The following is a 23,181-nucleotide window of genomic DNA, read 5'->3' as shown; positions in this document are numbered from 1 at the left end:
CATATGAAAATCGTCTTCAGGAAAGCCGATTCAGAAAATAAATCAAGTAGTCCTTTCATTACACAACACATGCTCCTGGAATTTGAAACTCATAGAACAGCATTCCATTAAGAGAAACCTATTAGTTTAAGGTGAGTACATCCTTCAGAAAGGAATTTTAAAATGTCAAACCATCCTTAAGTTGCATTGATTCTTACGATAAAGCAGAATTGTACCTAGACTTGCAGAAATGTGAACACTTCAGTAGATATTGATTCTGATAAGTGAAGGTGATACCTGTAACCAGAAGGTGCCAAGTGTATGGCATAGGTATGTCTATTGAACAGAGGAGTATATAACTCTTTGGAGACTTTAAACTACATCACAGAACAAAGCAAAATTGTAAAGTTTCTTCTCACTGATTTCTTCTCTCAATGATTACACAAATCCAATAATTACATGGGTTAGCTCAAACTCCAGATTTAAGAATGCTACAGACATTATCATCACTATAAATTTCATCTACTTTTCTGATATTTATTGTGCACAAGCTTTCTGTGCTATTCCACTGATTTAGCAAATACTGTAAATTATTTTCTTACACAAACTTTAGGCATACTAAAATATCAATCTTGCACTATATCTTTTCCAAAACATGTTCACTAAACAGGTGTCTAGATAAATATTCAAAAGAAAACAATACATCTAACAATTTGAACTAATGAAACAACTCTTCTATTAAGAGAATAGCACTTTCAACATAACCAAATCTTTAGGTAAGATAATTATCTTTAACAGTTTTTTAAAAGGTATGGTTCACTTAAGTCTACTGATATTAGCTATATTCTCTAAAATGTCCACAAATTGAAAAAAGAAAATATTAAACCCAAAATATAATTTGAAAACAAATGGAGAAAGCATCAATTATCAATTTAAAGCAAATCAATATCCAATAGAGCAAATAATGATTCATTATTTATATAAGTAGCTAATTTTGAATGAGGCAGAAAAATGAATGAGGAAACAAATGAAGAAAATGCTTCAATCATCCTTAACTGAAAGAGAAAACTAACCTGAACGACTCCCGATTCTCCTTTGTTTGCATTTATCTCGTCAGACATCAGAAGAGGCTTGCTTTTCTCACAACTCTCTTCACTAATGAGCATGTCCGCATAGTTGGGCTGGGGGAAGATCAGATGACTTTTCTGAGAGTCCGAGGTGAGGGAGACCTCATGAGAATAGGTCTGCAGAAAAGCCTGAACCCTGTCCACGCCCACAAAATGAGAGGCGGGAAGACCTGTCAACGCACTGCTGGTAGCCTGGAGCAGGCGTGATTTATGCCAGCGCCACAGCCTGAGCGCCAGCAGCATGATAACAAAGGCCAGGAAGATGCAGGAGACAGCGGCCACTGCCACCACCAGGTATAGCGTGAGGCCCGAATCATCGGTGTTAGAAGAGGTCTTGATGCTGCCCAGGTCAGCCAGGATGTCTGGAATGTTGTCGGCCACAGCCACGGTGAGCGTGACAGTGGCTGAGAGAGGAGGTTGGCCGTGATCCTGGACGGCCACCACGAGGCTCTGCTTCAGCGCATCTCTGTCTACCAGAGCCCGCGCTGTGCGCACCTCACCTGTGTGCAGCCCCACCACGAAGAGCCCAGGCTCGCTGGCCTTGAGCAGGCGGTAGGACAGCCAGCCATTCTGGCCTGAGTCTCTGTCCACTGCCACTACCTTGGTCACCAGGTACCCGGGCTCTGCCGAGCGGGGTGCCAGCTCCACGCCGGTAGAACCATCAGTAGGAAGGATGGGGTACAGGATCTCGGGGGTGTTGTCGTTCTGATCCAGCACAAACAGGCTCAGTGACACATTGCTACTGAGTGGTGGGTCCCCACTGTCGCTGGCTGTCACCAGTAGCTGCAGGACTCTCAACTGCTCGTAGTCGAAGGATTGCAGTGCATACAGGGTGCCAGTGTCCGAATTAATAGAGATATAGGAAGATATAGGCGCTCCCTGAAATGTGACTTCACCCAGGGAATATGTGACTCGAGCATTACTGCCGCTGTCAGGGTCGTGGGCGGTCACAGAGAAGATGGAAATGCCTCTGGGGTTGTTTTCTGGGAGGGAGGCGGAGTAGGAAGCGTGAGGGAAGGTCGGTGGGTTGTCATTGACATCTGCTACATTCAGAGATATGTGGTTTTCTGTAGACAGGGGCGGGGTCCCACAGTCAGTGGCGGTTACTGTGATATTATAATCTGATGTCTCTTCTCTGTCCAGGGCCCTCGTTGTTAATAGGTGATAGTAATTATCAACTGACTTTTCCAATTTAAAAGGCAAGTTCCTGGAAATAGAACATGCAATCTCGCCATTCTCTCCAGAATCACCATCATGCACACTAAACAGTGCAATTACGGTTCCAGGAAGACAGTTTTCAGCGACTGAACTGGTGAGAGAGGTGAGGATGACTTCAGGGGCATTGTCATTCACGTCCTGTACGGTGACCAGCACCTTAGCGCTGGCAAGAAGAGCGCCTCCATCCTGAGCTACCACTTCCATGAGGTAGAATCTAGATTCTTCATAGTCCAGTGATTGCATAGTTGAGATCGCTCCCAGATCAGAATCAAGTTGGAAAGTCTCTGAGATTTTGTCGTCTTCGTTGCGAAAGGAGTATGTCAATTTCGCGTTAATTCCCTCATCTGGATCCGTTGCGGTTAGTGTGAGCAGCTTAGTGCCCACAGGTATGTCCTCTGGAACACTCACTCTGTACTCGGATCGAGTAAACAGGGGCGCGTTATCATTTGCGTCGAGGACTATCACGCGGATGTGCACGGTGCCAGAACGTACCGGATCTCCGCCATCTAAAGCTGTGAGGAGAAGGTCGTGAACAGCCCCTTTCTCACGGTCCAGGGGCCGTTCCAGAACCAGCTCTGGGTACTTTTGCCCATCAGGTCCGCTTTTCACAGCCAGAGAGAAGTGCAGATTGGAGCTGAGCTGGTAACTCTGGAGGGAGTTCACACCCACATCCGCATCCCGCGCAAAGGGAAGCACTAACCGCGTTCCCGCAGCTGCATTTTCATTAACTTTTACTTTTAATTCCTCATCCCGGAATCGCGGGAAATTATCATTAATATCAATTACTTCTACTTCTACTCCATAAATTTTCATTTTATTCTCAACCAAGATGTTAAAACTCACCAGACACCGCGCGCTCTGAGCGCAGAGCTCCTCCCGGTCAATCCTGCCCGCGGTGACCAAGCTGCCGCTCCGCGGGTTCAGAGAGAAAAGCTGCGTCCTACCTCTGGAGACGATGCGGACTCCGCGCTCCGTCAGCTCCTGGGGCTCCAGCTCCAAGTCCTTGGCGATGTTGCCCACGAAGGAGCCTTTCTCCAGCTCCTCGGGCACCGAGTAGCTGATCTGCCCTAATCCTGGCTCGCACAGCGTCGTCAGGAGCATGAAGAGCAGAGGCAGTTCTCTGCAGCCCCAGTGTCTCAGTGGATCCGCCATTGCCTTCTCTCTGCCCAATTTTCTCTTAGTCCTGGTTCAGCCTGCTGTATCCTTATTTCTCTATGCCAAGGGAAACATATTCCTCGGCGAAAACAGGAGCGGGGTTCGGATGGGGCGGCTTTTCCCAGGAGCTTGTCTGGTTTGTGAGTGTTTGGTATGGAAGGAGCAGAGTCGGGGCACCGCTGCAGCAGCTTCTTTCCCACTTTGGTGAACAGCGACGCTCAGAGTCCTAACCAGTTACTACACCAATTCTATTTTTATTTCCCATAAGTTTAATTATATGTTTACTTCTAATAATTTTGCCATATCCTTAACGTATTACAGTGTGACACTGTTCATAATATTTAATTAAACTTTAATTCTGAAATAGCGGAAGACTTTTACACGCCCCTGAGGTCAATATAATCATTAGATTTTTTTTTACCTCCTTAGAAAAGTGTTATTTAATGCACCATTGAGCCTATGTCTTTTATTTACCTCTTACCTATATTGAGTCAGTTAAATTAGGACATTGAAATTCTTACCCTTGTAGCCTTCAAAATTTTATCTTCTTGTTAAGATACATTTACGAAACATGCACATTTATACATAACGATGTCAATGAAACAAACCCAGCTTTCAATGCACCTTTGGGAAAAGGCCTACTGATTTATGCAAATTATGTCAGCTGTCATATACAGTAAGACAAAAGATCTTTGTTACTTGTGAGCTTTTTGAGAAAGTTTCCAGATTTTCAATCTAAGAATGTGGCAGCTGCATTATCTCAGACTGAGTGGGAGCTGGGTTCAATACGCATTGTTTATGTTTTCCTATTACCATGTTAAAATACTTATAGTTAGATGTTTTTTCAGTGACAGGCTCCTGGTGGCAATCAGATTATGACTGTGAAGGACTGGACTTCAAGTTCATTAGCCATATAGGAAAGCCCAAATTATTATCAGGGAGTAGCAGTGAGTGGCCTTTCTATGCTGAGACAGATATTTAATCCTATCACTTTTATATGGTAGCAGAAAAAGAAAAACCTAATGTCTGAAGAAAAAATGGACATTTCAGAGAGTCCATCAAGTAAGAGAAGCAATTTTTCACTTACTGACACCTTTATAGGAAAATAAAGAAAATGAAGATATATTGTATCTATAATTAGAAAATTCAAAAGCACAAAGTTTTAAGTAATATTGGAAGAAAATGAATTGCAAAAAGTTTCTTAACTTGTGGTTTTTCTCAAGAGCAATTTGTTAATATGCATGAGAGAAAGATTTCTCATATTTATTAAATACACTCTTTATAGAAGACACCTCAGACCTCAAGCATTGCTCATCCTTTAAAAATAAATCTGGGATCCCAAGACACTTATCTTGTAAACACTTAAGAGTGTTGGTCTTCAAGTCAGTAGAACAATGTTCTACGCATGCTCTGGTGTTAACAAGCCATGACATTGCGTAAAACTCTTCCTTTCTTTGGTGTCCAGTTTCCACAAACTAGTAGGATGAGTGCTCTCTTTCCTCTAAAGTACAATGATTCTAAGAGGAAGTAAAGCTGAAATTTGAGTAATAAAGATCCTGAAGGTGAAAGGTAGGTATCACTTAAGTAATAGTAACAAATCATCATAGGGAAGGAATGTAAAGATGAAGAAGAAAAAGAAGTACAGTATCTTATGTGGTAAAAGCTTGTAATTATGGCAAAATAAATCTCACACTTCAGATAGAAAACCATATTAAGATTTGGTAAGGGCTGCTCGGTTAGTTCAGTTGGTTAGAGTGCATGGGTTCAGATCCCTGTCCCAGTCAGCAGTCGGGAAAAAAAAAATTGGTAAGCTAATATTAAAATAATGAAAGCAGAACACTACCCAAATCTACTCACAAGTCAATGAAATATGCAATGGAAATCCAGTTAGGTGATTTGTTAAGAAACATTTAAACCCAAAGTGAAATAAATGAATTAAATTAAAGCTCACCTTTAAAATAGTATCTGAGGGAAATGGGACCCCAGCGTCTCCATGATTTGTACTGGGTACCCAAGATGCATCATCACAGAGGAGATCCTGAGGGCGAGCCAATTCTGGGGTCACATTGAGAAAATTAAACTCTGTCTTAGCCGATTGTGAGGCAACGCACAGATTGTAGGAATAGGGCAATGTTCCCTCACTGCAATTGGGGAGAACTCCAGATCCAGACCTGGAGCTGAGACCAGGCTGAAAGCAGCCCCAGGCGGCGGGGCTGGAGGAGTGTCTCAGGTGCAGGGCGATGGCCAGAATCACTGCGAGGAGGAAGAGCACGGAGATCAAGGCCAAGGCCACCACCAGGTAAAACTGCAGCTCGGCCTGGGGGTCAGAGGGTGTAGGACCATGGGTAAGATCCGGCAGCGCCTCTTGTAGGCTGTCCGCGAAGACCAGGAGCAGCGTTGCGGTGGCCGAAAGAGGTGGCTGCCCACCGTCGCGCACAGCGACCAGCAGGCGATGTCGGGCTGCGTCCCTGTCCCCCAAGGCACGCACCGTACGCACCTCGCCAGTGCGCAGTCCCAGGCTGAAGAGCCCGGGCTCGCTGGCCTGCAGCACGTGGTAGGACAGCCAGGCGTTGTGTCCCGAGTCTGCGTCCACTGCCACCACCTTGGTGACCAGGTAGCCGGGCTCCGCCGAGCGCGGCACCGTGTCGAAGAGCGCCGAGCCGTCGGGCCCCAGCGCCGGGTACAGCACCCGCGGCGCGTTGTCGTTGCGGTCGCCCACCAGCACGCGCAGGCTCACGTTGGCGCTGAGCGCGGGCGAGCCCTGGTCGCGGGCCTGCAGCGTCAGCTCGAAGGCGCGCAGCTGCTCGTGGTCGAAGGCGCGCTGCGCGAACACCACCCCGCTCTGTGCGCTCACGGACACGTAGGACGACAGCACCCGCGGCTCCAGGTCACTGGCTACGATTGCGTAGGAGACGCTGCCGTTGGGACCCAAGTCTGGGTCGGAGGCACTGACTCGAGCGATGGAGGCTCCAGGAGGGTTGTTTTCTGCCACGTGAACCAAGTAGGACGCCTGGTGGAAAACTGGGGCGTTGTCATTGACATCAGAGATGTGTAGGGTGATGCTTATGCTGGAGGAGAGGGGCGGCTTGCCCCTGTCAGTTGCCATGATGGTGACATTGTATTCTGGGATCTCCTCCCGGTCCAGGGTTCTGTCTGTCACTAACTTGTAGTAGTTCTTCGAGGAAGATTTCAATATAAACTCAGCATTTCCCAACACGTGGCAGTAAACTTCTCCATTTTCTCCAGAATCTCTGTCTCTCGTTTTTATCAAGGCGATCACTGTTCCTGGCGGTGAATCCTCTGGTAGGGGAGTATATGCTGAAGTCACAATCACTTCAGGTGCACAATCGTTCTCATCGAGAATTTCAATTTGTATAATACAATGGGCTGCTAGATCTCCAGGATCTTTGGCTTCTATACTCAGAGTGTAACTATTAGCAATTTCGAAATCCAAATCATCCTTCGTTGTGATTTCTCCTGTTCTTTTATCTAAGTTAAAAAAGTGTTCCACTCGCTCGTCCACATTATGAAAGGAGTAGATGATGTCCGCATTGGTGCCCTCATCTCTGTCGGTGGCCGTCACTTGAAGCACTGAGAAGCCCAGGGGCACGTTTTCCCGCAGGGTGACCCTGTACACAACCTGGCTGAACACTGGAGGGTTATCATTGGCATCAGTGACTTGGATTCCAATCCGGGTGGTGCCACTTTGGGGAGGGTCCCCACCGTCCACAGCTGTGAGGACCAACTGATGGACATTGTGCTCTTCTCTATCCAGAGAATGTTTCAGAATCAATTCAGGATATTTACATCCATCTGGAGTCTGTTTCTCTGCAAGATCAAAGTACTCATTGTCATTAACGTGGTATCTTTGCAGTGAATTAGGGCCAGCATCTGAGTCCAGGGCTGGGTCTAATGGAAATGCTGTACCTGGCGGAGTGGATTCTCTAATTTTTAAATCAATCTGACTCTGTTTGAATCGCGGAATGTTGTCATTTATATCCTGCACAGTTACTGCTACGTGGAAAATATTTAGTGGGTTTTCAGCGACAGTATCGAAATCCAGAATACACAGAGGCTTCTTCCCACAAATCTGCTCTCTGTCTATTCTGTCACCCACAAGTAAGTCTCCGCTTTCTAGGTTTACAGTGAAATATTTCTCCTCCGCGCTAACCCGCAGCTTCCGGGCCGGCAAGTCCCGGACATCGAGTCCCAGATCCTTGGCGAGGTTTCCTACCACAGAGTTCTTGGACAGCTCTTCGGGAATTGAATAGCGGATCTGGTCTGGGAGAGCCCCGCGGAACAAAGACAGCAGAAAGGGCAACGGTACCTGCAGCCACAGCGCCCGGCCGCGCCTCCCCGCGTTCCGCCTCATCCTCTGTCTCTCTCCGCCGCTGCTCTGCTCCTTGGCAGAGGAGGAATCAGCCCTCCGTGGATGGCGGAGTCCGAAGCAGGATCACTTTTGCTGCTTTTGTTTTCTGTATGCGAATCTTTACTGGCCTCCTTTGTGTTGGTCTGAGCAGGAAGTTACCCTCTAAGAGGCTCACAAATGCCTCGCTCATATCTTCTCTCCGTTCTTTTGACCTACAGCGACGCCCAGAGGTTTTCTCAGGAAACTACACCAAGGGCTTGTAAACGTTTGCAAATGACTTCTCTCTTTCTTGGATTTATAGAGTATTTATTTAAAAATAGGTAATATAATAACACCGTTTCAAAATCGAAAGGTACATAAAGCATGGGATCTCCCTCTCATCCCTGCTTGTGGTAACATATTTCTCCCAGGGGAATTAGTGTTATGTTTTTTGTGTATCCTTCCAGAGATATGTTTTGTATAGTGTGGCAGATTTTTGTGTTCTTCCCCTTTTTTACACAAACGTCAGCATACAATATATCATGGTCTGCATCTTGCTTTTTTCATTCATTGTATCTCGAAGATCATTTCATATCAGTACATAAAGAGGTTTCCCATTTATTTCTTTTAACTGTGGAGTAGTCCATACAATGGATATGCAATGATTTGTTTAATCGGAAATATTATTTTCTAAAAGAAACCCACTTCCCAGGTAAACAAAAACATATTTTTCCACTTAATACTAGGTACAAATTATCTACTGCTCTCTTAAGCCAAAACTTGTACACTCTGATTCTGGAATATATTCCTAACAGCAGAATCCAAATATGTTTCACACAGTTTCAGGCCAATTGGGCATTTCCAAATTACATTTTAGGGCTTTATTATTTTAAACAATCTCTCCTCAGATATAAGTTATCTCTCAATATTCACTTGTTATTTCCTCTTCGCTCTCCCCAAGCCAGTTCATTGCATCGTACTGCATTCCAGTTTACTCTGTGTATTGCACCACAACTTCCCATGAATACAAAACCATGTGGAAACTAAAACTCTTCTTCTTAAGTTGAATTGAGGCATTTTACACAATATACTGCTACAACTTCCAGTTATCAGAATGCACCAATCTGTGTAGCCATAGCATGTATAAATTCTGCATTAACTCATAGCACTAAATGAAGACACAAGGAACAAAAGTGTTGCATATCCCTTACACACAAAATATTTCCCTCCATATCAGATCACCCCAGAGCCACACAGTCACAGGGCTATTTGAGAGCATTTTGTAGGGACAGGGATGAGGTGAACCTACTAAGTAGCGTGATTCATACCAGTCCAGAATCCAAGTTACCCAACCTTGGTAAGAGGTTCACATGATGAAACACTGAAAAGACTTCAAAAAGTTATGTTTTCCTTGGAAATAAAGAAGGATCTCAATAGTGATGCCATAATAGTTAATTTGGAAATTATTAAAATTACTCCTACCCCCTACCTGAGTGAAATAAAATGAGCAATATTTTTGGTAATTGCAAAAGTGTGCCAAAGGAATCACATGGTCATTGTTGGTGCACATCAGAACAACAAAATATTTGAGATGTACCAGTCCATTGAGAAAATATCCCTGTTAAAGTTATATCTAAAATTTAAATTCATAAATTGCCAGTATTCATGAATTACCATTGTCTAATTATAATGAAAAATACCTTTTCAAGGAAAAAAAAGTAAATTTTAAGAAAAACACGGTGGAGTGTGAAAAGAAATTTAACAATATTTAGTCCAGATTCAACAAAAGCTTCATGGGAAAGAATGCTGTAAATACAAATCTACACAATTGCCTTCTGTTTCACAGGTCTAATCTATCCTTTCAGTAATGCCTAAAGGAAAACAACATTTAAAGAAGCGAGATGGTTTAGAGGTATAAAATTAAGAAATTTCTGCTGAAACTACAACTGAATAAATAACAAAAAGGAAAAGCAATAAACAACTTTTTAAGGTAGTGAATGTTATTGATCATTACTGAGGAATCATCTGCCTCTCCCTTTTAAAGCAGTAGAATATTAATAAAGAGGTGCCTTTATGTGATATATTACATATCTTATACAATTGGAGACATTTACACAGTTCTGTGCCTATATTTCAGTGTGATAAGATCTATTATAAGATCAACTCACCTGAAGAAGACTGGGATCTTTTATTTCAAGTACATCTTGATTTATAAGAAGAGGATCGCTTTTCTCACAGCTCTCCTGGCTGATGAGTGTGTCCGCGTAGTTGGGCTGGGGGAAGATCAGGTGACTCTTCCCTGAGTCCGCGGTGAGGGAGACCTCGTGGGAATAAGTCTGCAGAAAAGCCCGCACCCCATCCATGCCCACAAAGTGTGAGGTGGGCACTCCCACCAACCCACCACCTGCAGCCTGTCCCAGGCGCGATGAGTGCCAGCGCCGTAGCCTGAGTGCCAGCAACACAATGACAAAGGCCAGGAAGACACAGGAGACAGCGGCCACTGCCACCACCAGATACAGTGTGAGGCTTGAGTCATCTGGATTGGCTGAAGGCTTGAGGCTGCCCAAGTTGGCCAGGACATCAGGGATGCTGTCGGCCACAGCCACAGTGAGCAAGATGGTGGCTGAGAGAGGGGGGAGGCCATGGTCCTGGACAGCCACCACGAGGCTCTGCTTCAGTGTGTCTCTGTCCAGCAGGGCCCTCGCCGTGCGCACCTCACCTGTGTGCAGCCCCACTGTGAAAAGCCCAGGCTCACTGGCCTTAAGCAGTTGGTAGGACAGCCAGGCATTCTGGCCTGAGTCTCTGTCCACTGCCACCACCTTTGTCACCAGGTAGCCAGGCTCTGCAGAGCGAGGTGCCAGCTCCACGCCAGTGGAACCATCTGTGGGTAGGGTGGGGTAAAGTATCTCAGGCACATTGTCATTCTGATCCAGCACAAACAGGCTCAGTGACACATTGCTGCTGAGTGGTGGGTCCCCGCTGTCACTGGCTGTCACCAGTAGTTGCAGGTCTCTAAACTGCTCATAGTCAAAGGAGCGCAGTGCAAATAGAACACCAGTGTTGGAGTTGATGGAGACATAAGAGGACAAGGGTGCATCCTGGAAAGTGTCCTCAGCCAGGGAGTAAGTGACTCGAGCATTGTCACCACTGTCAGGGTCCTGGGCAGTCATGGATATGATGGAGGCTCCTCTGGGGTTGTTTTCGGGAATGTAGGCAGAGTAGGAGGCATGAGAGAAGGCTGGTGGGTTGTCATTGATGTCCATCACATGCAGGATGATGTGAGTTTCTGTAGACAGTGGTGGAGTTCCCTGGTCAGTGGCAGTTACTGTGATGTTATATTGTGAGATTTCTTCCCTGTCCAGAGTTCTTCGTGTCAGTAATCGAAAATAATTTCCATAGGTCTTTTCAAGTGTGAATGGCAAATTATCTGGAATAGAACATGTGACCAGGCCATTCTCTCCTGAGTCACTGTCATGCACATTGAAAAGTGCAATGACTGTACCTGGGGAAGAAGTTTCTTGGATTGAGCCTGTGAGAGATGTAACTGTGACTTCTGGAATGTTGTCATTTACATCCAGAATGGTCACCAGTACCTTACTTCTGGCTCGAAGACCAGGACCATCATGGGCTTCTACATCTATGTCATAGAATCCAGAGTCCTCATAATCTAGATCCCCCAATATTGTTATATCTCCACTCAGAGAATTCAACTGGAATAGCTGGGATATTTTGTCTCTCACTTTCCGGAAAGAATAGGTCACTTCTCCATTGGCTCCTTCATCTGGATCAGTAGCTTTTATGGTGAGTAGACGGGTGCCCACAGGTACGTTCTCCTGAACACTCACATGGTACTCGGGCTGAGTGAATACGGGAGCATTATCATTGGTATCCACAAGTGTTACATGAATCCTGGCAGTGCCAGAGCGAGCCGGGTCGCCTCCGTCGAAGGCGGTGAGAACGAGGTGGTGAACGGCCTCTTCCTCGCGATCTAGGGCGCGCTCTAGCACCAGCTCCGGGTACTTAATCCCATCGGTCCCGCTTTGCACGTCCATGGAGAAGTGACCATTCGAGCTGAGTCGGTAACCCTGCAGGGAGTTGACCCCTACATCCTGATCAAAAGCTTCAGGAAGAGGAAATCTTGTCCCAGGATTTTCATTTTCAGCAACTTTTATTTCCCTCTGCTCTGTTCCAAACGTGGGCGCGTTATCATTAACATCGGTTATTTCCACTTCTACTCCAAAAATCTTCACTTTGTCCTCTAGGAGAATCTCCAGGTTTGCCACACACTTCGGAGATCTTTCGCAGAGCTCCTCCCGATCTATCCTGCCCGCCGTGACCAACGTGCCGCTCCGCGGGTTCAGAGCAAAGAGCTGCGTCCTACCTCTGGAGACGATGCGGACTCCGCGCTCCGCCAGCTCCTGGGGCTCCAGCCCCAGGTCCTTGGCGATGTTGCCCACGAAAGAGCCTTTCTCCAGCTCCTCAGGCACGGAGTAGCGGATCTGTTCAGCCCGAATTTCCCACAGGGCCCCCAGGAGAACGCAGATCCGGACCAGCCGGCTGCACTCTGGGCGAAGAGGGGGAGACGCCATTACAGCCCCGCGGCAGAATAGCCTGCACTTGGGTTTTCCCTCTGTGGAGACCTGAGGAGTCCTAGGATCTTCGGAGTCCAAAATACTGTGCTTTCACCGTTGGATGTTGGAGCACTCGCGGGTCCAGGGTGGAGCTTTTGTAAAGCCCCAGAAGCAGCGCTTTGTGCTGCGGAAATCCCGTGGTTCGAATTGAATTTCTGGTTGTCTTTTTCCCCCGGTTGATCAACAGCGACACTCAGAGTCCTAACCTTGTTACTGCAATTTATTCTTGATAAATAAGGTATCACTTTTATACATTTCCATTTCTAATCCTATTTTTACCAAGAAAATAAAAGCCAAATTCCTGTCGTTTGATTTGGAATGATCCACAGCTTCCTGTACAATAAACTTCATAAAGTTATTTATTTTTTTGAGAAAATGGTGATTCTTTTTGCTAAGAATTTTTTTAAAACCTCTTTTCCGTTTTCACATTATTCATCCCATAGCCCATTTTTAGTGCAGTGTATTGTGTGAGAGATGCAGTCATCCCTCCTAGGAGCTAGAGTGGACTTGAGGAATGAAGGAAGAGACAGGTGAAAAGACAACGTGGCAAGGAAGCTTGGAGGTCAGACTCTAGTCCTAAACTGTGCAGAAACAAGTTTGCTCACATGAGCTGACCCTTTAGAACCTGAGGCAACTATTCAATTACCTTGCGAGGAAATACCTACTGTTCAAGAGACAGTCCTACCTCTGTGTAAATGGGCTTGGAGAATATGATAATAGGTTTGCGAAGAGAATTTGGTCATTAATTTTGTATATACTAGATTCTAGGCCACAAGTTATGCTTGTGACTATCTTGTTCACAGTGGGTCCTCAATCTTTATAACAGTGTCTTTCATAAAGGTAGTCAACAAATATTTTTTCAAACTCATGAATGAGTTATCAATGTAAATGGAAAGCCGAAAACAATGTGTAAACAACTCTGATCTTAAAAATAAACAACAGAGGTAAAAAGACAGAAAAGTTAGTGCTGTAAAGAGCAGATAATATTTCAGTGATTTTTTTCCATGTAATACACATCTAGTATTATTTTACCATTATTTCTTTTTTCTTTTGGTGGCTGGTGGGTATGGGGAGCTGAACCCTTCACCTTGGAGTTACAAGGCTGTGCTCTAACCAATGGAGCTGACTGGCCAGCCCATTTACCATTATTTCTAAGTTGACGTGAGCTTTGATTTTATAATAACCAGTAAAAGGAAATATTTTAGTAGTTGTATATACATGATCATTGCATGTTTCATAGCTTTCTGATTGAGGAATACTTAGAGTAGTTTACTAATCTGAGAATATTTGAAATAAAGCAGTAAATCACCAGCTGTTTAGATTATTTCTCACTTAACAATTAACATCTAGAAATGACTCATAAGTTTTAACGACACAAGAGTCCCGTAACTATACAGAATTTTAAAATCTTCAGACTTTGAGAGAGTAGATTAAAGGACTCACAATTCTCAAAGTACTCACAAATTGCTGGAGATTGGGAGGTAAAATGAGATGTTTTGGAAATAAATCTCACAATACGCATAAAAAATCTGAAACTGTTTGTAGATTTGACTCATTTCTCATAAAACCATACTAAAGAAATAATGAGAAATATGAGAAAGGCTTTACAAAAAAATGTTTATTACATTCCTTACTATAATAGTAACAACGTAGAAAGAGGATAAAAATAAATGTTTTAACGATGGTTAGGAAAGGTATGAAACATCCTTCAGTGAAATTATGAAGTGGGAATAATATTGACCCCAAATCAGTGACTCAGATGTAAAATGTGATCATCTTTGCTACTTGTGATAAGATGAAGAAATGCTGAGAGACTTATTTATTGGAAGGCTGTGTTAAATATACACCTTATAGCAAAAAGGTAAACAAGTAGAATGTAATTGATGAAGATAAATGTAAAATTTAACTTGGGCAGAGAGAACTGTCCATATATTTATAAAGAGTTAAGCATAAGAATACTTGGAAAAAAGAGTATCATACATCAACTAAGAGATGACACTGCTATTACTAGAGGTGGTGACACCCAACAAACAGCTCTTTTTAGCAAGATTTGCCAACCATACAGAAAATGCCAAGAGTAAAGACTGAAACTTAGTAATCAGGTAATTACCATGACTACTGAGCAATCAAGGAACCAATCTCCACCCACTCAAAACACCCCTCCTCCGCTAGATACCATCACTAGAACAATGAAGAATGACCAAAATTAATTATGCACTATTGAGAAGCAAACACAATATATAAAATTTAAATAGGTTTGCGGAAACTCACGTGAGAGGAAAAGGAAGAGTCATAAGCTATTGGGGGATCTTCATTACTGGCACATACTACCATAGAAGGATCATCACACAGAAGATCTTGAGGGGGCGCCATTTCCGGTATTACATTGAGAAAGTTAAACTCTGTCTTTGCAGAATGCGAGGCAACGCATAGGTTGTAGGAATAGGGCAAAGTCCCCTCGCTGTAGTTGGGGGGAACCCCGGGTCCAGAGGTGGAGCAGAGCCCAGGCTGAAAGCAGCCCTCGGCAGCGAGACTGGAGGAGTGTCTCAGGCGCAGGGCGATGGCCAGAATCACCGCGAGAAGGAAGAGCACGGAGATCAAGGCCAAGGCCACCACCAGGTAAAACTGTAGCTCGGTCTGGGAGTCAGAGGGCACTGGACGATCACTAAGGTCTGGCAGTACCTCTTGCAAGCTGTCCGCGAAGACCAGGTGCAGCGTGGCGGTGGCCGAGAGAGGTGGCTGTCCACCGTCGCGCACAGCGACCAGCAGGCGATGTCGGGCTGCGTCCCTGTCCCCCAAGGAGCGAGCCATGCGCACCTCGCCAGTGCGCAGTCCCAGGCTGAAGAGCCCGGGTTCGCTGGCCTGCAGCACGTGGTAGGACAGCCAGGCGTTGTGTCCCGAGTCTGCGTCCACTGCCACCACCTTGGTGACCAGGTAGCCGGGCTCCGCCGCGCGCGGCACCGTGTCGAAGAGCGCCGAGCCGTCGGGCCCCAGCGCCGGGTACAGCACCCGCGGCGCGTTGTCGTTGCGGTCGCCCACCAGCACGCGCAGGCTCACGTTGGCGCTGAGCGCGGGCGAGCCCTGGTCGCGGGCCTGCAGCGTCAGCTCGAAGGCGCGCAGCTGCTCGTGGTCGAAGGCGCGCTGCGCGAACACCACCCCGCTCTGTGCGCTCACGGACACGTAGGACGACAGCACCCGCGGCTCCAGGTCACTGGCTACGATTGCGTAGGAGACGCTGCCGTTGGGACCCAAGTCGGGGTCAGAAGCGCTAATCTGGGCGATGGAGACTCCAGGTGGGTTGTTCTCGGCCACGTGAACCACGTAGGACGCCTGGTGGAAAACTGGAGCGTTGTCATTGACGTCGCCAATGTGTAAGGTGACGCTTTTGCTTGAGGAGAGGGGAGGCTTGCCCCTGTCTGTGGCTATAATAGTGAGGTTGTACGCTGCGGTCTGTTCCCGATTTAGGGTCCTGTCAATCAATAGCTTGTAATAATTCTTGGAGGTGGATTCTAATTTGAAGGGAACTTCTTCCTGAATATAGCAGGTCACCAGACCATTTTGCCCAGAATCCTGATCTCGCACTTTAATAAGGGCTATTACGGTTCCAAAGTCTGTGTCCTCTGAAATCTGATTAGAAAAGGACATGAATGTCACCTCGGGGGCATTGTCATTCTCATCAACAACTTCAATATGAACGTTACAGTGAGCTGCGTGCACTCCTCCATCCTTGGCTTCTACACCCAACACGTACCTACTTGTCTCTTCAAAGTCCAATGTCCCATTGGTTGTGATGTCACCGGTATTCGGATTGAGATGGAATAAGAGGCTTGTGGGCGAACTGAGAAAGGCGTAGGTGATCTCTGCATTAACACCCTCGTCCTGGTCTGTGGCCATCACCTGCAGCACAGGGGTTCCCCGGGGCACATTTTCTTGGAGACTAACTCTGTAAACATCCTGGCTGAACACTGGAGCATTATCATTGGCATCAGTGACTTGTATCCGGATCTGGGTTGTGCCGCTTAGAGGCGGGTCCCCTCCATCAATGGCGGTCAGTATTAAGCGATGGGAGCTCTGATGTTCCCTGTCTAGAGGTTTTTCCAGCAGTAATTCCGGGTATTTACTTCCATCAGGACTTTCCTTTGTTGACAGAGAGAAGTGTTGATTGGGGCTGATGGTGTAGATCTTCAGTGAATTACTTTCTACATCTGCATCTTGTGCAGAAACCAAAGGGAATTTTACTCCTGGTAAGGCTGACTCACAGATTTCTAAATCAATGCCTTTTGCAATGAAACGTGGTGCATTGTCGTTAATATCTTGGATTGCAACTATCACGTGGAAAACATTCATTGGGTTTGCAGCGACAGTTTCGAATTCTAGTGCACACTCAGGTTTCCTCCCGCAAATCTTCTCTCGATCTATCCTACCGCTCACTAACAGATCCCCGCTCTCCGCACTAATGTTGAAATAATCCTCTACACTAACCCTCAGTTTTCTCGCTGGCAACTCCTGGACACTGATCCCCAGATCCTTGGCTAGCTTCCCCACCCGCGAGCCCATGCCCAGCTCCTCTGGAATCGTGTAGCGGATCTGCTGGGAGATGGCCCCGCAGAACAAAGACAGCAGGAAGGGAAACAGTACCTGACTTTTCATCGTTTCAGCTTCTCTGGCACTCCACTGCATATTATGAACTCTACAGGAAGCTTCTTCTCAAGGTTTCTCTGGGATGCTTTTTAAAAAATCAACGACAGCATCCCGGTCTTTTGTGATTTGAGGGTAAGACTTGTTTGTTAGGCGCTTGAAGGTGCGCAAGGGCAGCGTCCGCGTTCTGATGTGCACCGGGGAAAGCCGGAAAGCACTCTGCCTGACGCTCCTGCAGAACTGAGAACTTTCCCTTCCCTCTGGTCGACAGCGGCACCCGGAGGTTGTCTTGGAAAACTGCATATTACCCAGCTGTTTATCCTCACAGTCAACCTCTTGAATTTATGTACCTTTCTCTTAATTTGCTGGAAAGAACCAAATATTCACAATCTCCCTCTAAATTTGATATTTTCTAGTTTATCATCTCACATGCATCTTCATAATTTTGTATTCTTTTTTCTTTTAAAAAATTCACAAGGCATATTCCATTTTTTCAGTTTTGGGGGTAAAAATATCTTCAATGATTTCACTGTGTTTATAAACTCTGGCATGACTTATGTATCCAAGTGAGTAAGTTAACTTTTATCCACATTTTTAGTGGACTATGGTCTTTAGCTTTCTGTAAATTCATTGAAATAACTTCCCTTATTTAGTATTTTAAATCTCTCCATATATACGCTATCAATTCAGTAATAGTTTTGAAAGATATACTCTTTAAAAAAGAAAGAAAGAAAGAAAATCAAGACCCTACAGTTATTTTAATGTATTGCTCTTTTTCATAAAACATAGACAATCTTCCCAGTTATGCAGAGCAAAGGCTGGCATTTTGTTAAAGGAACTAATTTAATATTTGGGCATGCATACATGCTTTTTATAAAACTGAATCTTGTGTAAGCCATATTTATTTTTATGAAACTAGTGCTTCTTTTCTATATGAACATATGTGCAATACTCTATAATGCCAAATCTCAGCTCCAGCCCATTCATACTATTAATGAATGAAATGAATTTGACTTGATCACTGGCATATCTTGGAAAGCATTGAGAGTCCTTAGATACTCCATTTTGGAACTTATCCTCTAATTCTTGAACTGGTCTTGGGTAACTCAGACAAATGCCTTTATATCAAATGCACCCACTCAACAATTTATTCTACTATTTTGCAGTGTTCACCCATACTGATATTATACTCCTGTCAAAGCAGACTATTATTTGTTTTCCTAAGACACTCTTTTCCTTGTTTTTCTTACTTCATGCCTTTATACATTCTGTTCCTTTTGTTATGAATTTCTCCTGTAATAAATTCTTGCCCATTATTCAGGAAAAAATCCTTTCTAGTGAAAAGGGATTCTGATAACTTTTATTAATCTGTACAAGTGTGTGGGAATTGTACTGCCTTTTTTCTTTCAGTGTAGTTTCATGACACATATGTAGTCTATGTTTCATATTGGATACCTAGAAAATTCTCTTTGAGCCTCTAATTTCCCCTGGCAATAGCCTTTTAATATATTTTTCTTCTTATGAGGAAAGTAATACTAACACTATAAATATTTTTCCTAAAAAATATGTCAAAGGTTACATGCCTTTTATATTGTGATGTGTTTGCATATTTGAATGAGAATACACATTTCTCTGCTTACAGTTATTTTGTTCAGGCCCTATTGTCTCACACGTTAGAACATGCCTCTTCCTAATATGTTGAAGGAGAGATCTAATGATCTTCGTTTGAGATCTAATGAAATATATTTTGGTCTAATTTTGGATGACTCTCTTACGTGTCTTCAAGAGTAAAAATAATTTCATAAATTTCAGGATGGGCCAATAATTTCTTGCCCAAGAAGGCTGTAGACCATGATAAGGACTCCTATTCCACTGTTGGAGTGCATGGGCTGGAAATTTCCCACAGAGGCTGTGCCATATCCCTTTACATTTTTTATCCTTCTCAATGGGCAAGAAATACCACTTTAAGGCTCATGATAGTTTAGGCAAGTGAACTTTCCACTTTCAGGAAAACAGCTGAGATCAATATGAATACACACACACACACATGCACACACACATTTTAGGCATACACAATAGGCACTACCGGTAAAATCAATTGACCAACATGTATATTTTTTATCCTACAATTTTTATATAATTGAGATTAAAAGAGTGTGGTCTGGCTTGAAAGGAGTCAAACATAATATGAGAGCATAAAACACCTTGTAGTTATATATTTATTTTACTTGTTTGTATCAGTCAGGATAGGTTAGGTAGGCTGGAGTGACAAATTTCAAATCACAGGGATTTAAAATGAAAAGAACCTATTTATCATGGGTATACAGACCAATGTTGGATCAATCCCACAGGGCTCTTCTCTCATCATAGTTGCTCAAAGACCCACATAGAAGAAGCAGTCACAATTACAAAGAGTAACTTAGAGATCTGGAAATTTTCATAATGGCAATTACAGCTTCCTCCAGGAAGTAACACGCTTTACATCCACTCACAATGTATTGGCCAGAACTAGTTATCTAGGCCTACTTAGTTAAAAGCAGGCCAGGAAGTGCAGTTCTATCACAGGCCCAGAGAGGGAGAGGGACAAATATTTAGACAACAGAACTAATGACTATCTCATTGCTTTATTTCTCAAATGTGTGATAAAGCTTTAAAATACCACATTGGTATAATTGTTCTTTATAATATTCAAAGAAAGAAATACACTCACCTGAAGTAGGTTGGAGTCTCCTTTCGTTTCAAGTAAATCTTGAGATACCAGCAGAGGCTCGCTTTTCTCACAGCTCTCCTGGCTGATGAGCGTGTCTGCATAGTTGGGCTGAGGGAAGATTAGATGACTCTTCCTCGAGTCCGCGGTGAGGGAGACCTCGTGGGAATAGGTCTGCAGGAAAGCCCGCACCCCGTCCACGCCCACAAAGTGCGAGGCGGACACGCCCACCAAGCCGCCTCCTGCAGCCTGCAGCAGCCGAGACTTGTGCCAATGCCGCAGTCTGAGCGCCAGCAGAATGATGACAAAGACCAAGAAGACGCAGGAGACAGCGGCCACCGCCACCACCAGGTATAGCGTGAGACCCGAATCTTCGAGGTCGGTGGAGGGCTTGACGTTGCCCAGGTCGGCCAGGACGTCTGGGATGCTGTCAGCCACAGCCACGGTGAGCGTGACGGTGGCCGAAAGAGGGGGCTGCCCATGGTCCTGGACGACCACCACCAGGCTCTGCTTGAGTGCGTCTCTGTCCAGCAGAGCCCGTACCGTGCGCACCTCGCCCGTGTGCAGCCCCACTGCAAAGAGCCCAGGTTCGCTGGCCTTGAGCAGGCGGTAAGACAGCCAGGCGTTCTGGCCTGAGTCTCTGTCCACTGCCACCACCTTGGTCACTAGGTAGCCGGGCTCTGCAGAGCGGGGCGCCAGCTCCACGCCAGTGGAACCGTCTGTGGGGAGAGTGGGGTACAGGATTTCAGGCACATTGTCATTCTGGTCCATCACGAACAGGCTCAGCGACACGTTGCTACTGAGTGGTGGGTCCCCACTGTCGCTGGCTGTCACCAGTAGTTGCAGATCTCTAAACTGCTCATAATCGAAAGAGCGCAGCGCATACAAAATGCCGGTGTTGGAGTTGATGGAGACATAGGAAGATACGGGAGCCCCCTGGAGAGTGTCGTCAGTCAATGCATAAATGATGTGGGCGTTGTCACCGCTGTCTGGGTCCTCGGCGGTCACTGAGAAGATGGAGGCTCCTATGGGGTTGTTTTCGGGAATGTAAGCGGAGTAGGAGGAGTGAGGAAAGGTGGGTGGGTTGTCATTGATGTCTGACACGTGCAGGGTGATGTGAGTTTCCGTGGACAGTGGCGGACTTCCACCATCTGTGGCTCTTAGACTGATGTTATATTCCGACATCTGTTCATGGTCCAGGGATCTGGCTGTCACTAAACGGTAATATTGGTCAATTGATTTTTCTAAATTAAATGGCAGATTTCCCAGGACAAAAACTGTGACCTGCCCATTCTGCCCAGAATCGCGGTCATGCACATTGATAAGAGCAATTTCTCTTCCAGCGGTAGCTTCTTCTGGGACTGAGCCTGTGAGAGAAGTGATTGTAACTTCTGGGGCATTATCATTCACATCCAGAACTGTGACTAGAACCTTGGCTCTTGAAAGGAGACCTGGTCCATCTTGTGCCTCAATTTTAATTTCATAGAACATAGTATCCTCATAATCTAGACTTTTTAATATTGATATATCTCCAGTCACTGAGTTGAGATCGAAAACCTGATTGATTTTCCCAGGCATTTTATCTAGAATATAGGACACTTGAGCATTGAAACCCTCGTCAAGGTCGGTGGCATTCACTGTGACCAGCCGAGTGCCCACCGGCACGTTTTCCTGAACACTTACATGGTACTCAGGCTGAGTAAACACTGGCGGGTTGTCGTTTGCATCCAGAACTACCACTTGGATGTACAAGGTGCCAGAGTGGACAGGGTCCCCACCATCAGAGGCACCAAGGACAAGCTGGTGAACTTCCTTTTTCTCACGGTCCAGGGCCCTCTCCAGCACCAGCTCTGGGTACTTGGCCCCGGAGACGCTAGTCACAGCGAGAGAGAAATAGTCATTGGGGCCGAGCTTGTAGTTTTGCAGGGAGTTTGTGCCCACGTCTGGGTCAAATGCAGCTTTAAGTGGAAATCGGGTTCCAGGAACCGTTAGTTCACCAATTTTTATTTCCAATTCCTCTGTCAGAAAATTAGGAGCATTATCATTAATATCTTTAATTTCTATTTCTACCTCAAAAATTTTCAATTTGTCTTCAACCAGGATGTTAAATTTTACCAGGCACCGCGCGCTCTGAGCGCAGAGCTCCTCCCGGTCAATCCTGCCCGCGGTGACCAAGCTGCCGCTCCGCGGGTTCAGAGAGAAAAGCTGCGTCCTACCTCTGGAGACGATGCGGACTCCGCGCTCCGCCAGCTCCCAAGTCTCCAGCCCCAGGTCTTTGGCGATGTTGCCCACGAAGGAGCCTTTCCGCAGCTCCTCGGGAACCGAGTAGCGGATCTGCCCAGATCCTGTCTCGCACAGGGTCCCCAGGAGCGCGCACAGCAGGGCCAGCCGTCTGCCGTTTCGGAATTTCAGAAAATTGGTCATTTCCTTTTTTGGTAAATTATTTCCTTTAAATTCTGTTCCAGTTTCCCACGACGGACTTCAATCTTATTTTCTCAAGGATCTAAATCTTTGATGGGTCTAATTCATTGGTCCCAAAGCTGGCTGACTTAAGGGGTGAGCTTGGTAGCCGCCCGGGACCTCTGAGTCAGATTTCCGTTTAGGAGCAAGGAAATGGTGGACTAGGGCTCCCGCTGCGTTTTCCTTCTTGAGTGGTCAACAGCGACGTTCAGAGGCCTACCCGTTAACTGCACCCTCTCAGACAAACCCAGGTTATTTGTTTCTCAACTCCTGAAATCCTTTTTGTCAGAGATAAAGGGATTGGTGTTGATTTCACATGATCGAATTTATATATGTTAGAGGGTGACTTCAAGTTACCTTCTTTGGGAATCCATGTACTGGCTTTAACACCACCAATATTGCCTCAAACATAGTGGAGTTACCGTTTTGAAATTTTCCGTTTTAGAACCACACAGAAACATCAGTCATATTTATAGGTTATATTTCTTAAAGGTTGTCCTTGACAGTCTGACATCTTAGTTTTAATAATTTTTCATTTAACCAATTCATTAAACAAACAATTGGATGTCAGACAATATGTTTGGGGATTTAAGGTGAACACTTCCTTCACAGAGTTTATGAGAATATAAAAGAAAACGGAATTGCAGTGCATTGAGATAATTACCATAATGGAAGAAGCTAAGGAGGGATGGGAGGGCCTCCAACCTGACCTTGGAGGTTAGCAAGGCTTTCCCAGGAAACATGGGAAGAGAGGATCAGAGAAAAGGCCTGAATGTAAGAGAGAACAGCATAGCAATGCCTAGATGTGAGAGAGAAAACACAGACCTTCAGGGTATTGAAAGAAGTTCACTTGGTCTAAATCTAGAGTGTGACAGTGTTTCTTAAAAACCACAATGGAAACGAGTAAGAATAAACTTT

At 45.2% G+C, this 23,181-nt stretch overlaps 5 protein-coding genes across 5 annotated transcripts in view; all 5 read right to left on the bottom strand.

The window, feature by feature from the left end:
* Positions 1-7,851, bottom strand: part of LOC134370930 (protocadherin gamma-C4) — a 135,483-nt gene extending 127,632 nt beyond the window's left edge. The window contains exon 1 of the mRNA XM_063087875.1: positions 5,431-7,851. Within this exon, the coding sequence (XP_062943945.1) occupies positions 5,431-7,851 (2,421 nt within the window). The remainder of the gene's footprint in view (positions 1-5,430) is intronic.
* LOC134369473 (protocadherin gamma-A5-like) lies at positions 912-3,476 on the bottom strand. The gene has a single exon (XM_063085943.1). The coding sequence runs from the start codon at positions 3,474-3,476 to the stop codon at positions 912-914; it is 2,565 nt and encodes an 854-aa protein (XP_062942013.1).
* A 2,135-nt stretch (positions 7,852-9,986) lies between the features above and the next one.
* LOC134369637 (protocadherin gamma-A4) lies at positions 9,987-12,494 on the bottom strand. The gene has a single exon (XM_063086220.1). The coding sequence runs from the start codon at positions 12,414-12,416 to the stop codon at positions 9,987-9,989; it is 2,430 nt and encodes an 809-aa protein (XP_062942290.1). The 5' UTR covers positions 12,417-12,494.
* Positions 12,495-14,705: 2,211 nt separating this feature from the next.
* On the bottom strand, positions 14,706-17,108 carry LOC134370607 (protocadherin gamma-B1-like). Its single transcript, XM_063087658.1, has 2 exons — positions 16,894-17,108; positions 14,706-16,578 (listed from the first exon to the last, which is right to left on the bottom strand). The coding sequence occupies exons 1-2, from the start codon at positions 17,106-17,108 to the stop codon at positions 14,706-14,708; spliced, it is 2,088 nt and encodes a 695-aa protein (XP_062943728.1).
* Positions 17,109-18,413: 1,305 nt separating this feature from the next.
* On the bottom strand, positions 18,414-22,227 carry LOC134370606 (protocadherin gamma-A3). Its single transcript, XM_063087657.1, has 2 exons — positions 19,807-22,227; positions 18,414-18,464 (listed from the first exon to the last, which is right to left on the bottom strand). Exons 1-2 carry the CDS (start codon positions 22,225-22,227, stop codon positions 18,414-18,416), a joined length of 2,472 nt encoding a protein of 823 aa, XP_062943727.1.
* Positions 22,228-23,181: the final 954 nt, after the last annotated feature.

Source organism: Cynocephalus volans, chromosome 2, assembly GCF_027409185.1.
Source record: "Cynocephalus volans isolate mCynVol1 chromosome 2, mCynVol1.pri, whole genome shotgun sequence".
Lineage (NCBI taxonomy): Eukaryota > Metazoa > Chordata > Mammalia > Dermoptera > Cynocephalidae > Cynocephalus > Cynocephalus volans.
Note: the sequence above shows the minus strand (reverse complement) of the source record. Positions and strands in the feature narration are given on the sequence as shown.